At 43.2% G+C, this 21,354-nt stretch overlaps 1 protein-coding gene across 1 annotated transcript in view; it reads left to right on the top strand.

The window, feature by feature from the left end:
* The window catches only part of LOC112217378 (fibronectin type III domain-containing protein 1), a 121,013-nt gene that overhangs the window by 74,803 nt on the left and 24,856 nt on the right, over positions 1-21,354 (top strand). The window contains exons 9-15 of the mRNA XM_042300509.1: positions 1,299-1,406; positions 1,898-2,092; positions 2,290-3,611; positions 4,083-5,420; positions 5,579-5,690; positions 5,912-6,283; positions 15,946-16,089. Of these exons, the coding sequence (XP_042156443.1) occupies positions 1,299-1,406; positions 1,898-2,092; positions 2,290-3,611; positions 4,083-5,420; positions 5,579-5,690; positions 5,912-6,283; positions 15,946-16,089 (3,591 nt within the window). The remainder of the gene's footprint in view (positions 1-1,298; positions 1,407-1,897; positions 2,093-2,289; positions 3,612-4,082; positions 5,421-5,578; positions 5,691-5,911; positions 6,284-15,945; positions 16,090-21,354) is intronic.

Genomic DNA, 21,354 nt, shown 5'->3' with positions numbered 1-21,354 from the left:
TTTATATAAGATTGCCCCTTTAAGAGGGAAAATTGTATTTTCTTGATTAAAGCTGCTATTTTCCTTTATTTACATTTTCAAAGAGTCACGTGAGTCATACAATGAAATATTTAAGGGTAAATCATAGGTTTTGGCGTTGATTCATATTTAATACAGATTGTTCCATTCAATCCCTCCTTACCTTAGACTGTAAACTGTAATGGTCAAAACGTATAGATTCAATGGTTGTAAAGATGGGGAGAGGACTGGACCATAATAAAAAGATGCTCTGCTTTTTTGACACCACACTCCAAACAGCAAGTCATACAGGCTCTAGTTTTGTCTTATCTTGATTATTGACCAGTCGTGTGGTCCAGTGCTGCAAGGAAAGACCTAGTTAAGCTGCAGCTGGCTCAGAACACATTTTGCTCTTCATTGTAATCAAAAGGCTGATATAAATACTATGCATGCCAGTCTCTCTTGGCTAAGAGTTGAGGAGAGACTGACTGCATCACTTCTTCTTTTTATAAGAAACATTAAAGTGTTGGAAATCCCAAATTGTTTGCATAGTCAACGTACACACAGCTCTGACACACACACTTACCCCACCAGACATGGCACCAGGGGTCTTTAAACAGTCCCCACATCCAGAACAAATTCAAGAAAGCGTACAGTATTATATAAAGCCCGAACTTCCTTCCATCTCAAATAAACAGCAAACCTGGTTTCAAAACCAGATGAAGCAACACCTCACGGCACAACGCCTCTCCCCTATTGGACCTAGATAGAATATGTATGTATTGATATGTAGGCCTTTTAAATGTATGTAGTTCTGTCCTTGAGCTGTTCTGTATTATGTCATGTTGTCTGGATCCCAGGAAGAGTAGCTGCTGCATTTGGAACAGCCAATGGGGACCCCAATAAAATACCTTCATGAAAACCTCTGCCAGTTTGTGATTTCCATCTCATTGCTTTATGTCATAATTCAGCACAGTTGGTGTATATCACTCCAATCCTCCCTTAACTGATCCTGTATACTGGTGTCATACAGTATATTCTGTCATGAGTGTAACATTCATATTGTAGCATTCATACAGCCTAGCTGACTGCTGCTTGGAGCTCTAGTCTAAATTTCCTTAGAGGATCTCCGGGGTGTGTTCGTATAGCAAACTTTACATTAGTTTTTCCCTATTTGAAGCCTATTGGCAGGAACTACAGTACTGTTACTGTACAAGTAGCCACTTCTCCTTCTTCTCTTCTCCTGTCTTCTCTCTCGGTACGCATTCCTTCTTATCCCTTTTGTCCTCTGTGCTGCTCAGCTCCCTCCGGTCCTCCAGAGAACTTTCACGTGAAGGCGCTGAGAGGGAAGGGAACCGCCGTCACGGCGACCTGGGACCCTCCTGAGGAACCCAATGGGAGGATACGTGGTCAGAGCATGACACTCCTCTCTGATCCTTCAGTAGATGATTTCACTGTACAGATGTAGGATCTACATTTCACCAGTTTCTCCCAGCAGGAAAATAATCCTGCAGCAACAGGAAATGTGAATTATTGCGTGGATTATAACTAATGGACATTGTTGAAGTGGTTGATACATTTTTTGTGATAGCAAATCAGGTATGACACTTACAAGTGGAAATGACAAACTTTAAAATGTTTAATACGCTACAACTTGGCATTTCCTGCTGTGTACATCTGTATCTCTCGTCAAATATGTGTTGACAAATAAACAGTCAAACAGTCAACTAATTGATCAATATGAATCCATCAGTTATTCAATTGATCAATCAAAGCCCCACCTAAATACTTAATCAATCCATCAATTCTAAACCACATTATACATCAATTTATTGATTGAGTTTTATGAAACACATACATTGTTGGTGCTATGTAATGATCCTGGTACTCCTCCGCTCAGAGTACATCATGTCCTATGCTCCTGCCATGAAACCCTTTGGGATGAAGTCAGTGACATACCGCGGCAGCATCACCTCAGCCATCGTAGACGGCCTCCAGCCTGGGGACCGTTACATCTTCAAGATCAGGGCCACCAACAGGAGGGGCCAGGGCCCTCAAACCAAAGCCTTCAGTGTGGCCGTGCCTCGTGGCACCAGTAAGCCCATCTACTCTGTGTGTGTGTGTGTGTGTGTGTGTGTGTGTGTGTGTGTGTGTGTGTGTGTGTGTGTGTGTGTGTGTGTGTGTGTGTGTGTGTGTGTGTGAGTGCATTTCCGCATGTGTGTGTGTTGATAGTTGCATTTCTAATGTCCTAATGGTTTGTACACTTAACTAATACTCCATCTTACTTGTCAGCCAACAGCGCTGCCTCCCCGCCAACTCATCACTCCAAGGGCCAAGGAGGCCGTAGAACCAGCCACACACCTTCTCGGACCACCGAACAGGACAGTTACCATGACGATGACACCGACATCCAATTAGACGCTGTGACCGAACAGCTGACCACACCCACCCAGACCACATCCTCTGCCACCAGACGGACACGCCCACTCACCCAGACACGCTCCTATCACAGCATCTTCTCAGATGTGAGGGGCACGGTCAGGAAGGGGGCGACCAATCAGCAACTAGGAGGCGGTACCTCTTCAGCCAGAGATAAGGGGAGAGAGACAGAAACAGAGGATGAGCAGGAGGAGGAGTACAAAACAACAGAACCCAATCCAGAAGAACAGAAGAAGGTGAGGCTCACCAACGAGGCTCTGGAGGAGAAGAAAGAAGCATTGACTCAGAACAACGGTGTTCCTTCTGAACCTGAGGAGGAGGACAGGAGCCATGGCAGAGGGAGAGGGAAAGATCCAGCTGTAGATGAGCCCTCTAGCCCCAGCCTCAAAACAGAGGTTCCCTCATCAGAGGGCTCCTCATCATCATCCAAACCCTCCTACCCTCTCCGCAAACCTCTCTCCGGTAGACGCATCAACTCTGGTCGACGGCAATTCTCCCGGACATCTGGCTTAGGGTCAGTGTTCCAGCCGAAGACACAGGATGCAGAAATGGACAGTGCCTCCTCCTCCTCTTTGTCCTCCAGCCCATCCCACAGCCAGGAGTCAGCAGCCATCAGGAAAGACGATGCGGTCACCAACTACGCCGAGGGTAAAAACACCTATGACCAGCCCAGTGTCACAGAAACCAAACCCTCCCCCTCCACCCCAGAGCAAGCCATCTCAGAGCCCGAGGCCGAGGCACCTTCTGTGGGTAGGGGTCCTGCTCTGCCAGGTCGTGGATATGGTTATGGCAGGAGGAAACCCGGGATCCTGTCTCGAGGGAATCCAAATGGCCGAGTTCTGACTGGACTCCGCAAACCTGGGTCAGCCTCAACATCGACCGGAGGCAAGATTCCTGAAACGTCACACACTCACGGCTCACATACTCCTAACGCGCAGGACTCAATACACCACCAGGAGAAAAATGACCACAACGACTACAAAAACACAGACACAAAGGCCACAAAAGAAGAAGAACCCACTTTCAATTCCCAGACCATATCCTCTACACATCCCTCAGAGGAGGACGCAAGAGAGGACAGGAAAGAGGAGAGAGGGAGAGAGAACAGGAGAGAGGAGGAAGGGAGGGGAGACAGGAGAGAGGAGAGAGGGAGAGAGGACAGGAGAGAGGAGAGAGTGAGGGGAGACAGGAGAGAGGAGGGAGGGAGGGGAGACAGGAGAGAGGTGGGTGGGAGGGGAGACAGGAGAGAGGAGGGTGAGAGGGGAGATAGGAGAGAGGAGGTTGAGAAGGGAGACAGGAGAGAGGAGGGAGGGAGGGGAGACAGGACAGAGGAGGAAGGGAGGGGAGTCAGGAGAGAGGAGGAAGGGAGGGGAGACAGGAGAGAGGAGGGAGGGAGGGGAGACAGGAGAGAGGAGGGAGGGAGGGGAGACAGGAGAGAGGAGGAAGGGATGGGAGAGAGGAGAGAGGAGGGAGGGAGGGGAGACAGGAGAGAGGAGAGTGAGAGGGGAGACAGGAGAGAGGAGGAAGGGAGGGGAGAAAGGAGAGAGGAGGGTGAGAGGGAAGACAGGAGAGAGGAGGAAGGGAGGGGAGACAGGAGAGAGGAGGGTGAGAGGGGAGACAGGAGAGAGGAGGAAGGGAGGGGAGACAGGAGAGAGGAGGGAGGGAGGGGAGACAGGAGAGAGGAGGGAGGGAGGGGAGACAGGAGAGAGGAGAGAGCGAGGGGGGAGAACAACTACAACACCCCAGCTCCCCCTCCCTCCAGAATTAACCCCTTTGGGAACCGTCACCAGAGCAGGTTTGGAACAGGGACGGGGAGCAGTAGCAGGGCCTCCTCCCCCCGGGCGGACGGGAGGGTTCCCTGGAGCAGGACTACCTCCTCGTCCTCCGTTGGGGCAGGGAGACCCCTCCTTAGAGGAACCCCCTCCAGGACAGTTGCATTGGGGGCAGCAGGAGCTACGGGGGCAGCAGGAGCCTCAGGGGAATCGAGGACCTCAGCATTGCAGAAGACCAGTGAAGATGTTAAAACCTCCTCCACCCTCTACCCATTAAAGAACGGGGAGAGGGCGGGGTCACCTAAACCCTCTCTGCCCAACAGGAATGCAGTTCTAGGTGGATCTAGGAATCCCATCACCTCCTCTTCCTCCTCCAACCCCTCCTCTAGTGGTCGTAGAGACTCCAGTGAGCCAGTCCACAGAGGAAGCAGCATCAGGGAGGACAGCAGTAATGACCATGAGGAGGACTATCTCTACGAGGGGAGTAAGGAGATCTATGAGAAAGTCACAGACCCAACCCCTGTCCCCAAAACTACTACCACCACTACCACCACTACCACTACCTCAGCCCCCAGTACCCCCCGCAGGGTGTCCCAGAGTGGGGATAACGTGAATGTGGACCCCAAGCTTGGTAGAACCAGACCCGGTTTAATCCCCAGTTCTACGTTCCCCCGACGTCCCATTTTAGGTCCCAACGGGAGGGTGAGATCCCCCCTACTCACAAACAGGCAGACGGCTTCTAGGTTCCCCTTTAGAGCACAACCAGCACAGAGCACACAGTTAGATTCCTCTAACCCAGACACATCCCCTTCCTCTTCCTCCTCTTCCTCCTCTAGTCTGCCACAGCCAGACCACAGGGTTAACGGGGCCACTAGTGTTAGCACTGGAGGCTCCCCCCCTTCCCTCTCTCTCCCCTCCCTCAGACAGACCTCCTCTAGTGAGGGTTCCCAGGGGTCTCAGGACTCCTCCTCCTCCTCATCCAGAGACTCTTTGGGGGGGCAGGGGATGAGGATGCGCTACCCCAGTCGGTCAGACCCCTTCGTCAGGGGCAAAACCCCCAGTGGAGGCCTCAAGCCTGGCTACGGAAACGGTAACGGTAAAAATGGCCGCCCCAATCTCACAGTGACCAGTGACAAAGAGTCCAGCACACCTAATGACAACACAAAACCTAATGGACGAAGGTACATCACTGGGCCTGATGGAGCCAAATGGGTATGTGTGTCTGTGTCTCAATTCCAAAGTTACAAGGGGATTGAAAGGACTTTTCACCTGCAATGATAACCATTATGCAGACTTTTTTTGGTAATGTTCCCTATGATAGTATGAGTCTTGTCTTCAACACTGTGGTGTGTATGTGTTGTTTTCTTCAGGTGGTGGACTTGGATGAGGGGGTCCTGATGAACGAGAATGGCATGGTTCTCCAGGACTCTCAGGGCCGACCCAGGAGGGTGGTGCTGGGAGAGGATGGACGCACCATCTTTGGTGAGACACTGTATACTGATACCTTCTCTTATTGAACTCCGTTTCTATGAGTATTGCAGGTCTACTTTCCTAAGAGCTTTGTAAATGTGTTGGTATGTCAAGACTTCTCATTCCCCTTATTTATTACGGAGAAAGGGATATATCACACTTACAGCACAAAATCTAACTGTTTTGTTTCTCAAATGGTTATAGATCATTGATTGTTTGTTCTCCCCTACTAGACCACCAGGGCAGCCCATTAGTGAACCAGGAGGGTCAGGCTCTGTTCGGTCATGGTCGGGAGAGCCAACCATTGGTCAACCCCAAAGACAAGTTCCTGACCGTGGGTGGCAAACCCGTCATTGGCCTGGACCGGCCTAAACCCAGGACCACAACCACAACCACAACCACAACCACAACCACAACCACAACCAGACCTCCTACTACGACCACACCTGAACCAACCACGCTCCCAACCACCACTGAAATGACCACAGAGGAGACCACGACCATGCTGGTGTTCCCATCTTGTCCTCCAGGAATGTTTTTAATCAGGGATGAGAATGGATTTCCAATGCTGGATGCTGATGGTGTCCTGGACTGTTATCCTGAAGGTGAGTCTGACTAACGCTGACTAACGCTTCTGTATGTATTGTCAGATTACTAGTAGTATCATAATAATAGTAGTAGTAGTAGTAGTAGTAGTAGTAGTAGTAGTAATAGTAGTAGTAGTAGCTATAGTAGTACTAGAAGTGGTAGTAGAAGTAGTAGTAATAGTAGTAGTAGTAGTAGTAGCAGCAGCTACTAGTAGTAGTAGTAGTAGTAGAACTAACTATTAGCAGTAGTAGTAATAGTAGCAGCTAGTAGTAGTAGTAGTAGTAGTAGTAGTAGTAGTAGTAGTAGTAGCAGCAGCTACAAGTAGTAGTGGTAGTAATAGTAGTAGCAGCTACTAGTAGTAGTGGTAGTAGTAGTAGCAGCTACAAGTAGTAGTAGTAGTAATAGTAGTAGCATCTACTAGTAGTAGTAGTAGCAGCTACAAGTAGTAGTGGTAGTAATAGTAGTAGCAGCTACTAGTAGTAGTAGTAGTAGTAGTAGTAGTAGTAGTAGTAGTAGTAGCTACTACTAGTAGTGGTGGTAGTAGTAGTAGTAGTAGTAGTAGTAGTAGTAGTAGTAGCAGCTAGTAGTAGTAGCAGCAGCAGTAGTAGTAGTAGTAGTAGTAGTAGTAGTAGTAGCTACTAGTAGTAGTGGTAGTAGTAGTAGCAGCTACAAGTAGTAGTAGTAGTAATAGTAGTAGCATCTACTAGTAGTAGTAGTAGCAGCTACAAGTAGTAGTGGTAGTAATAGTAGTAGCAGCTACTACTAGTAGTAGTAGTAGTAGTAGTAGTAGTAGCTACTAGTAGTAGTGGTAGTAGTAGTAGTAGTAGTAGTAGTAGTAGTAGCAGCAGTAGTAGTAGTAGTAGTAGTAGTAGTAGTAGCTACTAGTAGTAGTGGTAGTAGTAGTAGTAGCAGCTACTAGTAGTAGTAGTAGTAGTAGTTGCAGCTACTAGTAGTAGTGGTAGTAGTAGTAGTAGTAGCAGCTACTAGTAATAGTGGTAGTAGCAGCAGCTACTAGTAGTAGTACTAGTAGTAGTAGTAGCAGCAGCTACAATAGTAGTAGTAGTGGTAGTAGTAGTAGTAGTAGTAGCAGCAGCTACTAGTAGAAGTAGTAGTAGCAGCTACTATTTATAGTGGTAGTAGCAGCAGCTACTAGTAGTAGTGGTAGTAGTAGTAGTAGCAGCTACTAGTAATAGTGGTAGTAGCATCAGCGACTAGTAGTAGTAGTAGTAGCAGTAGCAGCTACTACTAGTAGTAGTAGTGGTAGTAGTAATAGTAGTTGTAGTAGTAGTATTAGTAGCAGCAGCTACCAGTAGTAGTAGTAGTAGCAGTGGCTACTTGTAATAGTAGTAGTAGCAGCTACTAGTAGAAGTAGTAGTAGTGGTAATAGTAGCAGCAGCTACTAGTTGTAGTAGTAGGTAGTAGTAGTAGTAGTAGTAGTAGTAGTAGCTACTAGTAGTAGTGGTGGTAGTAGTAGTAGTAGTAGTAGTAGTAGCAGCTAGTAGTAGTAGCAGCAGTAGTAGTAGTAGTAGTAGTAGTAGTAGTAGTAGCTACTAGTAGCTACTAGTAGTAGTGGTAGTAGTAGTAGCAGCTACAAGTAGTAGTAGTAGTAATAGTAGTAGCATCTACTAGTAGTAGTAGTAGCAGCTACAAGTAGTAGTGGTAGTAATAGTAGTAGCAGCTATTACTAGTAGTAGTAGTAGTAGTAGTAGTAGTAGTAGTAGTAGTAGTAGCTACTAGTAGTAGTAGTAGTGGTAGTAATAGTAGTAGCAGCTACTAGTAGTAGTGGTAGTAGTAGTAGCAGCTACAAGTAGTAGTAGTAGTAATAGTAGTAGCATCTACTAGTAGTAGTAGTAGCAGCTACAAGTAGTAGTGGTAGTAATAGTAGTAGCAGCTACTAGTAGTAGTAGTAGTAGTAGTAGTAGCTACTAGTAGTAGTGGTAGTAGTAGTAGTAGTAGTAGTAGTAGCAGCTAGTAGTAGTAGCAGCAGTAGTAGTAGTAGTAGTAGTAGTAGTAGTAGTAGCTACTAGTAGTAGTGGTAGTAGTAGTAGTAGCAGCTACTAGTAGTAGTAGTAGTAGTAGTTGCAGCTACTAGTAGTAGTAGCAGCTAGTAGTAGTAGTAGTCACAGTAGTAGTAGCAGCAGCGTAGTAGTAGTAGTAGTAGTAGTAGTAGCAGCTATTAGTAGTAGTAGTAGTAGCAGCTACACATAGTAGTAATAGTAGTAGCAGATACTAGTAGTAGTGGTAGTAGTAATAGTAGTAGCAGCTACTAGTAGTAGTAGTAGTAGTAGTAGTAGCACCTACTACGAGTAGTAATAGTAGTAGTAGCAGCTACTAGTAGTAGTGGTATTTGTAATAGTAGTAGCAGCTAGTAGTAGTAGTAGTCACAGTAGTAGTAGCAGCTACTAGTAGTAGTAGTAGTAATGGTAGTAGCAGCTACTACTAGTAGTAGTAGAAGTAGTAGTAGCAGCTACTAGTAATAGTGGTCGTAGCAGCAGCTACTAGTAGTAGTGGTGGTAGTAGTAGTAGTAGCAGCTACTAGTAATAGTGGTAGTAGCAGCAGCTACTAGTAGTAGTACTAGTAGTAGTAGTAGCAGCTACAATAGTAGTAGTAGTGGTAGTAGTAGTAGTAGTAGTAGTAGTAGCAGCAGCTACCAGTAGTAGTAGTAGTAGTAGTAGCAGCTACTAGTAATAGTGGTAGTAACAGCAGCGACTAGTAGTAGTAGTAGTAGTAGTAGTAGTGGTAGTAGTAATAGTAGTTGTAGTAGTAGTAGTATTAGTAGCAGCAGCTACCAGTAGTAGTAGTAGTAGTAGTGGGTACTTGTAATAGTAGTAGTAGCAGCTAGTAGTAGTAGTTTTATTATTAACAGTAGTAGTAGCAGCTAGTAGTAGTAGTAGTAGTAGTAGTAGTAGTTGTTGTAGCAGTAGTAGTAGTAGTAGTAGTAGAAGTAGTAGTAGTTGTAGCAGTAGTTGTAGTAGTAGTAGTAGTAGTTGTTGTAGTAGTAGTGGTAATAGTAGCAGCTACTAGTTGTAGTAGTAGTGGTAGTAGTAGTAGTAGCAGCTACTAGTAATAGTGGTAGTAGCAGCAGCTACTAGTAGTAGTACTAGTAGTAGTAGTAGCAGCTACAATAGTAGTAGTAGTGGTAGTAGTAGTAGTAGTAGTATTAGTAGCAGCAGCTACCAGTAGTAGTAGTAGTAGTAGTAGCAGCAGCTACTAGTAGAAGTAGTAGTAGCAGCTACTAGTAATAGTGGTAGTAGCAGCAGCTACTAGTAGTAGTGGTAGTAGCAGCAGCTACTAGTAGTAGTACTAGTAGTAGTAGTAGCAGCTACAATATTAGTACTACTACAGTAGTAGTAGTAGTAGTTGTAGTAGGAGTAGCAGTAGTAGTTGTAGTAGTAGTAGTAGTTGTAGTAGTAGTAGCAGTGGTAGTTGTAGTTGTACCAGTAGTAGTGGTGGTAGTTGTAGTAGTTGTAGTAGTAGTAGCAGTAGTAGCAGTTGTAGTAGTAGTAGTAGTAGTAGCAGTAGTTGTAGTAGTAGTAGCAGTAGTAGCAGTTGTAGTAGTAGTAGTAGTAGTAGTAGTAGTGATAGTAGTAGTAGTAGCAGCTACTAGTAATAGTGGTCGTAGCAGCAGCGGCTAGTAGTAGTAGTAGTAGTAGTAGTAGCAGCTACTACTAGTAGTAGTAGTGGTAGTAGTAATAGTAGTTGTAGTAGTAGTATTAGTAGCAGCAGCTACCAGTAGTAGTAGTAGTAGCAGTGGCTACTTGTAATAGTAGTAGTAGCAGCTACTAGTAGAAGTAGTAGTAGTGGTAATAGTAGCAGCAGCTACTAGTTGTAGTAGTAGGTAGTAGTAGTAGTAGTAGTAGTAGTAGCAGCTACTAGTAGTAGTGGTGGTAGTAGTAGTAGTAGTAGTAGTAGTAGTAGTAGTAGTAGTAGTAGTAGTAGCTAGCAGCTAGTAGTAGTAGCAGCAGTAGTAGTAGTAGTAGTAGTAGTAGTAGTAGCTACTAGTAGTAGTGGTAGTAGTAGTAGCAGCTACAAGTAGTAGTAGTAGTAATAGTAGTAGCATCTACTAGTAGTAGTAGTAGCAGCTACAAGTAGTAGTGGTAGTAATAGTAGTAGCAGCTACTACTAGTAGTAGTAGTAGTAGTAGTAGTAGTAGCTACTAGTAGTAGTGGTAGTAGTAGTAGTAGTAGTAGTAGTAGCAGCTAGTAGTAGTAGCAGCAGTAGTAGTAGTAGTAGTAGTAGTAGCTACTAGTAGTAGTGGTAGTAGTAGTAGTAGCTACTAGTAGTAGTAGTAGTAATAGTAGTAGCATCTACTAGTAGTAGTAGTAGCAGCTACAAGTAGTAGTGGTAGTAATAGTAGTAGCAGCTACTACTAGTAGTAGTAGTAGTAGTAGTAGTAGTAGTAGTAGTAGCAGTAGTAGTAGTAGTAGTAGTAGTAGTAGTAGTAGTAGTAGTAGTAGTAGTAGCAGCTACAAGTAGTAGTAGTAGTAATAGTAGTAGCATCTACTAGTAGTAGTAGTAGCAGCTACAAGTAGTAGTGGTAGTAATAGTAGTAGCAGCTACTACTAGTAGTAGTAGTAGTAGTAGTAGTAGTAGTAGTAGCTACTAGTAGTAGTGGTAGTAGTAGTAGTAGTAGTAGTAGTAGCAGCTAGTAGTAGTAGCAGCAGTAGTAGTAGTAGTAGTAGTAGTAGTAGCTACTAGTAGTAGTGGTAGTAGTAGTAGTAGCAGCTATTAGTAGTAGTAGTAGTAGTAGTTGCAGCTACTAGTAGTAGTAGCAGCTAGTAGTAGTAGTAGTCACAGTAGTAGTAGCAGCAGCGTAGTAGTAGTAGTAGTAGTAGTAGTAGTAGCAGCTATTAGTAGTAGTAGTAGTAGCAGCTACACATAGTAGTAATAGTAGTAGCAGATACTAGTAGTAGTGGTAGTAGTAATAGTAGTAGCAGCTACTAGTAGTAGTAGTAGTAGTAGTAGTTGCAGCTACTAGTAGTAGTAGCAGCTAGTAGTAGTAGTAGTCACAGTAGTAGTAGCAGCAGCGTAGTAGTAGTAGTAGTAGTAGTAGTAGTAGCAGCTATTAGTAGTAGTAGTAGTAGCAGCTACACATAGTAGTAATAGTAGTAGCAGATACTAGTAGTAGTGGTAGTAGTAATAGTAGTAGCAGCTACTAGTAGTAGTAGTAGTAGTAGTAGTAGTAGTAGTAGCACCTACTACGAGTAGTAATAGTAGTAGTAGCAGCTACTAGTAGTAGTGGTATTTGTAATAGTAGTAACAGCTACTAGTACTAGTAGTAATAGTAGTAGTTGTAGCAGCTACTAGTAGTAGTAGTAGTAATGGTAGTAGCAGCTACTACTAGTAGTAGTAGAAGTAGTAGTAGCAGCTACTAGTAATAGTGGTCGTAGCAGCAGCTACTAGTAGTAGTAGTAGCAGCTACTAGTAATAGTGGTAGTAGCAGCAGCTACTAGTAGTAGTACTAGTAGTAATCGTAGCAGCTACAATAGTAGTAGTAGTGGTAATAGTAATAGTAGTTGTAGTAGTAGTAGTATTAGTAGCAGCAACTACCAGTAGTAGTAGTAGTAGTAGTAGCAGCTACTAGTAATAGTGGTAGTAACAGCAGCGACTAGTAGTAGTAGTAGTAGTAGTAATGGTAGTAGTAATAGTAGTTGTAGTAGTAGTAGTATTAGTAGCAGCAGCTACCAGTAGTAGTAGTAGTAGTAGTGGCTACTTGTAATAGTAGTAGTAGTAGTAGCAGCTAGTAGTAGTAGTTTTATTATTATTAGTAGTAGTAGCAGCTAGTAGTAGTAGTAGTAGTAGTAGTAGTAGTAGTAGTTGTTGTAGCAGTAGTAGTAGTAGTAGTAGTAGAAGTAGTAGTAGTTGTAGCAGTAGTTGTAGTAGTAGTAGTAGTAGTAGTAGTAGTTGTTGTAGTAGTAGTGGTAATAGTAGCAGCAGCTACTAGTTGTAGTAGTAGTGGTAGTAGTAGTAGTAGCAGCTACTAGTAATAGTGGTAGTAGTAGCAGCTACTAATAGTAGTACGAGTAGTAGTAGTAGCAGCTACAATAGTAGTAGTAGTGGTAGTAGTAGTAGTAGTAGTATTAGTAGCAGCAGCTACCAGTAGTAGTAGTAGTAGTAGTAGTAGTAGCAGCAGCTACTAGTAGAAGTAGTAGTAGCAGCTACTAGTAATAGTGGTAGTAGCAGCAGCTACTAGTAGTAGTGGTAGTAGCAGCAGCTACTAATAGTAGTACTAGTAGTAGTAGTAGCAGCTACAATAGTAGTACTACTACAGTAGTAGTAGTAGTAGTAGTAGTTGTAGTAGGAGTAGCAGTAGTAGTTGTAGTAGTAGTTGTAGTAGTAGTTGTAGTAGTAGTAGTAGTAGTAGTAGTAGTTGTAGTAGTAGTAGCAGTGGTAGTTGTAGTTGTACCAGTAGTAGTGGTGGTAGTTGTAGTAGTTGTAGTAGTAGTAGCAGTAGTAGCAGTTGTAGTAGTAGTAGTAGTAGTAGTAGTAGTAGTAGCAGTAGTTGTAGTAGTAGTAGTGGTAGTTGTAGTTGTAGCCGTAGTAGTAGTAGTAGTAGTAGAAGAAGAGGAACAGTATAAAATTAATCTAACTAGTTTAGTTGAAGTCTGGATAATAAGAGTGTTTGCCAAATGACCAAATATGTAATGCCCTCTCACTTTATCGTACCCTAACAATATTCCACAGTATCTGATAGGGCCAGTTTCCCGGACCCTGATTAAACCTATTTCTGGGCTGAAAAGCACTTTCAATGGAGGTTGAGTGGAGAAACTGACCCATGTTGTCTGTAACGGCCTATTCATGCTAAAGCAGTGGATCAGAAGGGATTCTGACATCAGTTAGTCTGTGAGCTGTTATTGTTTACCCATCTCCATAACATGCTGACTATTTGTACATCCTGTCTGTGGCCAGAGAACCCTGCAAGATCTAGCCAGGCACAATCGAGAGATTTGTCTTCAGAGAACACTGGAACCGTATCAGGGCCTGGGTTCAAATACTATTTGAAAACATTCAAATACTTTGATCATTTGCCCTAGCTTGCCTGAAGTTGGCAGGGTTTGCAGTTTTGGTTCTATTTTATTGGTGCCAATAGGCCAGGTAAACTCAGACAAGCACCATTAAGGTATTTGAAATGATTTAGAATAGTATTTGAACCCAGGGCCAGCCACATCCGTTGGGGCTGGGTTAAACCCCTACCAAACCTACTCCCTGAGCTCAGCTGTCTCACTACAAGACACACGATCAACACACACTAACACACAGTTTTCTGGCTAAGTGTTCCATAGGGATGACACAAAGTTCACATTCTGACAAATACATCTTATAGGGCTCTAGTAGGGGAAATTGTAACAAACACACTCAAAGACAGACAGCCATAAGTAATATGCTTTGCAATGTAAGTCTTTTGAAAGTATAATGGACTAACTATGCCCAGTTGTGTTGAGTTTACGACAAGACATTTGAGATGACTAAGAACAAATAAAGAAGGAAATACTTATTTGTTAACTCAAAACACCACTTTTTCCCACCGTTTACTTTCAGCTTTTCACTGTATCTTGAATACAGAGGGAGTGTTACAGCGTGTGTATAGGTGCATATGGCTGTGCCTTTTCTGTGTGTGTACAGATGTAGGATCTTAATTTGATCACTCTTTTGTTGCAGAGTATTTTCCTTCACAGCTGCAAGTTGTAGTGTATTTGAGTTTTAAAAAGGCTTTTAAAGTTTGTAATTCCCACTTTGACATTTCATACTTCATTTGCCATAACAAAAAATGTATCTACCCCTACAAAAATGTTGATAAATTATAATCCACATCATAATTCACATTTCCTGTTGCTGCAGGATTATTTTCCTGCTGTAGCAAACTGGCTCAAATTAAGATCCTGTATCCGCGTGTATGTACAGTATGTGTGTGTGTGTATAGTGTGGTTTGTGGTCATGCTATAGCCTGTCACGCTTTTCCTACAGAGGAATCCTCAGGAATGGAAATGGACTCCATGGGTACGGTTGCCATGGTGCCTTATCCTTTAGCTATTGAGTAGGCCACTGGGCTGGGTCTGCCTTGTTTCAATGTTTATCTATCAGTTCATCTGTTTGTTTACTTTCTTCTCTCATGTTTCCTTGCCTGTGGTCTTTGCTTTTTTGCTGCGGTCAGTTGTGTGTTTGTTTAGTTTGGGGTTGGGGCTCCTTCTATCGTCGGCTGTGTCTCTGATGTTTCATCTGGCCAACTCAACTCAACTATACAGTGCCTGTGAACTGCATTTCTAACCCAGAGAGAATGAATGCCCTGGCATGCTCTACTGCATCGTTCTTCTCTGATATTGCTGCGTGTGATGACTGTTATATCATGTCATGTTATGTCATGTTATGGTATGTTATGGTAATGCATGGTCACTGGTTTTAGTGAATGGGGCAACTGTGATGATGTTATGTTTGGTGAGCATTATGATGTTATAGTTTAAGCACAATAAGAAAACAATTGCTCGTATGCACCTAGTCCTATTAGCTTGCTATAGAATAGTCGTGTGGGACAAATTGCATTGGCTCAAGGCTGTGTTTAAGGCACATGATGATGTCATGCAGAGGTCCATTGGGACTCCACAGGCCAGACCTACTGGTGCTGCTGGAAGTAACTCATTGATTTCACTGACCTCACTGACTTAATCCTTACACATCTGTTAGGCTTATACACTGATGAAGACAGCTTGTCTGTCAAAACGTTGGATATTAGATTATTCAATTATTGCATCTGAGCTCCTAGAGTGTGCGGCTCTCCTTTTATTTTTCAAAGAACCATGAACATACAGTAATCTACTGCGAAACGAGCATCATGTACAATATCTGGTACCCCAGGAATGGAAAAAATAATGGAAGAAGTTGTCTTTTGAAAGGAAAACCGTCTGGGTCATTTCCAATGAGATCACACTGTAGTGAGGTGCGTACTGGCGGCAGGAGAGCGAAAACTGATTTACAACGGTGTGGTTTAATATCCATAAACCACCATCAACAGAACAATACAATAAATGGGTCAAACAAAACCCGGTAAATACCAGCATACCGTGAATAAGCACTACAAGAAACAATTACCGACAAGGACATGGGGGGAACAGAGGGTTAAATACACAACATGTAATTGATGGGATTGGAACCAGGTGTGATGGAAGACAAGACAAAACCAATGGAAAATGAAAAGTGGATCAGCGATGGCTAGAAGGTCGATGACTTCGACCACCGAACGCCGCCCGTACAAGGAGAGGGACCAACTTTGGCGGAAGTTGTGACACACACTCATTTCCAATGAGATCACACTCATTTCCAGTGAGATCACACTCATTTCCAGTGAGATCACACTCATTTCCAATGAGATCACACTCATTTCCAATGACATCACACTAATTTCCAGTGAGATCACACTAATTTCCAGTGAGATCACAACCATTTCCAGTGAGATCACACTTATTTCCAATGAGATCACATTAATTTCCAATGAGATCACACTCATTTCCAGTAAGATCACACTCCTTTGCAGCGCTATTACATGATTATTACATGGCAATTACACAGGTTTAGTCCTATGTAGCAAAATGTAACACACCCATTTAGATTGGATTCAATGGTATATGTATATAGTCTGCGATGTTCATGCCTTAACTTGCTGTTTGTTTGCCTTGTTTTCTAGATGAGATGTTGTGGCAAACCACCCTGCCCCCCACCCTGCCCCCTACCACCACCACCCCAGACCCCCCACCCCTGAACCAGAGAGCAGGCCCTTCAACAACAGCCCTTCCAATGAGTTGGACCTCACCGGGAAGAAACGTTTCACAGGTAGGCTACGGTACTATGGAAAAAAGTCACGTAATAGCCGCTGGTCATGTGTATGTATTTGAATGATAGGTATGATGTGCAATGAATAGATTGTTTTTTAAGGTTCAAATGTGAAATTCTTTTAAAAATACATATTTTTTTTAAGGTTAGGGAAAAGGGCAGTGAATAGTGTCACTTTCTAGAATGTCAATATAAATTCATTCATATTTATGGTTGTTTGTATTTTTGTCTTTTAGTCATTATATGTGTTATTATTTTTACCGTCGAGGACCACTTTGGAAACAAGCGTTTTAATTATTACTTTTAAGTTATATCATCTGGGTCCACATTTTACATTTTGTTGTATATGTCTGTTACCCCAAAAAGGAGCCACTTAGAGTAGCGAGTGCATACATTTTTGTATTGGACCCCGTAGGAATTGAACCCTAAACACAATGATCACACAGAACCTGAAGAAACGTTTTTTAGAAATGTTTGCAAATGTATTAAAAATTAAAAACAGAAATACCTTATTTATATAAGTATTCAGACCCTTTGCTATGAGACTCGAAATTGAGCTCAGGTGCATCTTGTTTCCATTGATCATACTTGAGATGTAGCTACAATTTCATTGGAGTCCACCTGTGGTAAATTCAATTGATTTGAAAATATTTGGAAAGGCAAACACCGGTCTATATAAAGGTCCCACAGTTGACAGTGCATGTCAGAGCAAAAACCAAGCAATGAGATTGAAGGAATTGTCCATAGAGCTCAGAGACAGGATTGTGTCGAGGCACAGATCTGGGGAAGGGTACCAAAATATTTCTGCAGCATTGAAGGTCTCCAAGAACACAGTGGCCTCCATGATTCTTAAATGGAATAAGTTTGGAACCACCGAGACTCTTCCTAGAGCTGGCCGCCCAGCCAAACTGAGCAATCAGGGGAGAAAGGCCTTTGTCAGGGAGGTGCCCACAAACCCGATGGTCACTCTGACAGAGTTCCAGACTTCCTCTGTGGAGAAGGACAACCATAACTGCCGTACTCCACCAATCAGGCCTTTATGGTAGAGTGGCCAGACGGAAGCCATTCCTCAGTAAAAGGCACATGACAGCCTGCTTGGAGTTTGACAAAAGTTTGCCAAAAGGCACCTAAATGAAACCAAGATTGAACTCTTTGGCCTGAATGCCTAGCGTCAAGTCTGGAGGAAACCTGGAGGAAACCTGGCACCATCCCTATGGTGAAGTATGGTGGTGGCACCATCATGCTGTGGGGATGTTTTTCAGCAGCAGGGACTGGGTGACTAGTCAGGATCGGATCGAGGGAGAGATGAACAGCGCAAATTGCAGAGAGATCCTTGATGAAAACCTGCTGCAGAGCACTCAGGACTTCAGACTGGGGTGAAGGTTCACCTTCCAACAGGACAATGACCCTAAGCACACAGGCGACGCAGGAATGGCTTTAGGACAAGTCTCTGAATGTCCTTGAGTGGCCCAGCCAGTGCCCGGACTTGAACCCGAACGAATATCTCTGGAGAGACCTGAAAATAGCTGTGCAGCGACGTTTCCCATCCAACCTGACAGAACTTGAGTGGATCTGCAGAGAAGAATGGGAGAAACTCCCCAAATACAGGTGTGCCAAGCTAGTCTCATACCCAAGAAGACTCGAGGCTGTAATCGCTGCCAAAGGTGCTTCAAAAAAGTACTGAGTAAAGGGTCTGAACACTTATGTAAATGTGATATTTATTTTTGTTATACATGTGCAAACATGACAAAAAAAATGTTTTTTTGCTTTGTCATTATGGGGTATTGTGCTTAGATTGATGAGGGGGGGAAAGGATTTAATCTCCTACAGAGACGGAGGGCCAATCAAGATCCTGGACAGCAGCCCGCATTGTTTGCCGGGTACATCAGCAATTTTGCTTAAGGCCCTCAAAACGCTAAGGCCGGCTCTGACTGCATGTGTGTGTACGTAGACCCGTGGGCCACTGCAGCCCCTCATGATGAATTCAGTTTTTTTGTGACCCCACCCTCATAAAAGTTGCCCATCCCTGGTGTACATAATACATGGGACTGGGTCTGTGTATGAAGTATCATTATGACAGATCAGTGATTTGGAGACAATGGAGTCAGTTGAGAAAGTTGTTTCCAGAACAAATGGTCACACTTTGTACTTCTCAATCCCAATGCTATTGAGTCTTGACAGGCCAGGGTCTTGACAGTCTAGGATCTTGGCAGGCCAGGGTCTTGACAGTCTAGGATCTTGACAGGCCAGGGTCTTGACAATCCATGGTATTGACAGGCCAGGGTCTTGACAGTCTAGGATCTTGACAGGCCAGGGTATTGACAGACCAGGGTCTTGACAGGCCAGGCTCAGGGACTTGACAGGCCAGGGTCTTGACAGGCCAGGGTCCACATGACATGGGTCTGAGTGGACTTCCCTGACAGAACTTGGATCATGTGACATGGTGACCAAGGACTAGGGATGCACATGAGAACGGACGTCAAAACTCTGTCTTTAACCAAAGATTTTTTTAAATGTGAAGACAATGGACATTTTCTTTTCGGTGCATAACAAAAAAGAAACAAAGGCCAGCAATACACAGTTCCTCTCCCTAAATTCCCTTTCCCCTCCATGTCTGCATGCATTCTGACTCCTCACTCTACACGCTTGCTGAGTTCACACACAAGCTCCCGTTAGGCCTACAGAAATAAATGCCTCTAAAAACAGTGGGATGGTGGGCATATAAAAATGCCTCCAACTAATGGGATACACAAGCTACATTCCTTGCCAATGACAAAAGTTTTAGCACAAATTCAAAATGGACTGATTGATTGAAGTAGGGAAATATGTGTTTCAACAATGAGCTGCAGTTTTGGAATAATTGCGTCTTGTCTATTTTTCACTTAGACTACTTTGTGCCATTTAGAATTGTTTAGCTTATGTCAGGGATGCGCCCACAGCCCCACAATAATTTTGGGGGGCAGATCATGTGGGGTCTCAACCAATGTTCCTCTAATTTTCTTCGGCACTGAGCAAATTTCAGGTCTGCTGAGCGCAAACATGAACATTGTGAAAATTCTGTGCAACTTCCAGCGCGCGTTTACTGTGAACCCTGAGGCTGTAACAGCTTTAGCTTACATTTTTAACAGTGGCCAAGTAGGCAACTGTGGCTATTTGATCATAATGTAGCCTTACCGGAGCTTACCATCAAACACAATGGAGAAAATGCTTCACATATCATTTTAACATTCTCTCATTCATCCTACAGTAGCAACCAATATATCCTACCATTTCTAACTATCCGTATGCCAGTTATGATTATTTTTATATGAGCATTTTTGAGGAAGTGTCATTTAAAAAAAATATCATGTTTTCATTTGTCAAATTTATTGTCACATGGTTAATCATAAAAATCTGAATTAAAATTATAAAAATCTAAAAGTAAATATTCAACGAATGCAAGAACACCAGCCTTTGCCTCTATGGACACATTGATACACCGTGATACATTGGTGGTACAAGAAATTAGGCCAATCAGGGCAATGCAACAGCAGGCCTATAACTTGAATCATGAACTAAGTAAAATACATATGCCTAAAGCCGACAAATAAAAACAGTAGAAAATATCCAGATTTAAATTCAGGTTCCTTCAATCGCTCTACTCCGCCTGTCTGCCTCCCTTTCTATTTGTCTGTGTTGGGTTATTGTGTCATTGTCCTGTTGAAAAACAAATGCTAGTCGCACTGAGCGCAAACCAGATGGGATGGCGTATCGCTGCAGAATGCTGTGGTAGCCGTGCTGGTTAAGTGTGCCTTGCATTCCAAATGAATCACTGACAGTGTCACCAGTAAAGCACCCCCCCACCATCACACCTCCTCCATGCTTCACGGTGGGAACCACACATGCAGAGATCATCCGTTCACCTATTCTGCGTCTCACAAAGACATGGCTGTTGTAACCAAAAATCTGAAATTTGGACTCATCAGACCAAAGGACAGATTTTCACTGGTCTAATGTCCATTGCTCGTATTTCTTGGCCCTAGCAAGTCTCTTCTTCATATTGGTGTCCTTTAGTAGTGGTTTCTTTGCAGCAACTCGACCATGGAGGCCTGATTCACACAGTCTCATCTGAACAGTTGATGTTGAGATGTGTCTGTTACTTGAACTCTGTGAAGCATTTACTTGAGCTGCAATCTGAGGTGCAGTTAACTCTAATAAATGTATCAAATCAAATGTATTTATATAGCCGTTCTTACATCAGCTGATATCTCAAAGTGCTGTACAGAAACCCAGCCTAAAAGCCCAAACAGCAAGCAATGCAGGTGTAGAAGCATTGTATTCTCTACAGCAGAGGTAACTCTGTGTCTTCCTTTCCTGTGGTGGTCCTCATGAGAGCCAGTTTCATCATAGTGCTTGATGGTTTTTGTGACTGCACTTGAAGAAACTTTCACAGTTCTTGAAATGTTCCGTATTGGCTGACATTCATGTCTTAAAGTAATGATGGACTGTTGTTTCTCTTTGCTTATTTGAGCTGTTCTTGCCATAATATGGACTTGGTCTTTTACCAAATAGGACTATCTTCTGTACACCAGCCCTACGTTGTCACAACACAACTGATTTACTCAAACGCATTAAAAAGGAAAGAAATTACACAAATTAACTTTTAACATGGCACACCTGTTAATTGAAATACATTCCAGGTGACTACCTCATGAAGCTGGTTAAGAGAATGCCAAGAGTGTGCAAAGCTGTCATCAAGGCAAAGGATGGCTACTTTGAAGAATCTCAAATATAACATATATTTTGATTTGTTTAACACTTTTTTGGTTACTACATGATTCCATATGTGTTATTTCATAGTTTTGATGTCTCCACTATTATTCTACAAAATTCAACAACAAATAAATGAAGAAAAAGCCTTGAATGAGTAGGTGTATCCAAACTTTTGACTGGTACTGTATGTAATGGGGAATTAATAAAAATAAACAATCAAAGGGCAAACAATCGGCACAATGAATCAATGAATGTGCAAGAATTGGCAGGAGACAGCGGAGCACATTCTGGAGAGCTGAGTGCATGCATTCTGGAGAGAGAAGGACATATCTTCGCCACCCACCATTCCCCTTCTTCTTGTCTCAACATTTTAAATTATACTCAAGACACATTATCTTGTCACAAACTGGCTCGTAGCCCGTAACAAAAAGGGAGACAACGCAGAGATCAAGGAATAACAAAAATATATTTATTAACTAAAGTAAACTATATACAATTAACAATGGTGTGTGT

The sequence above is a fragment of the Oncorhynchus tshawytscha genome, linkage group LG18, assembly GCF_018296145.1.
Source record: "Oncorhynchus tshawytscha isolate Ot180627B linkage group LG18, Otsh_v2.0, whole genome shotgun sequence".
In the NCBI taxonomy this organism is placed as follows: domain Eukaryota; kingdom Metazoa; phylum Chordata; class Actinopteri; order Salmoniformes; family Salmonidae; genus Oncorhynchus; species Oncorhynchus tshawytscha.
Note: the sequence above shows the minus strand (reverse complement) of the source record. Positions and strands in the feature narration are given on the sequence as shown.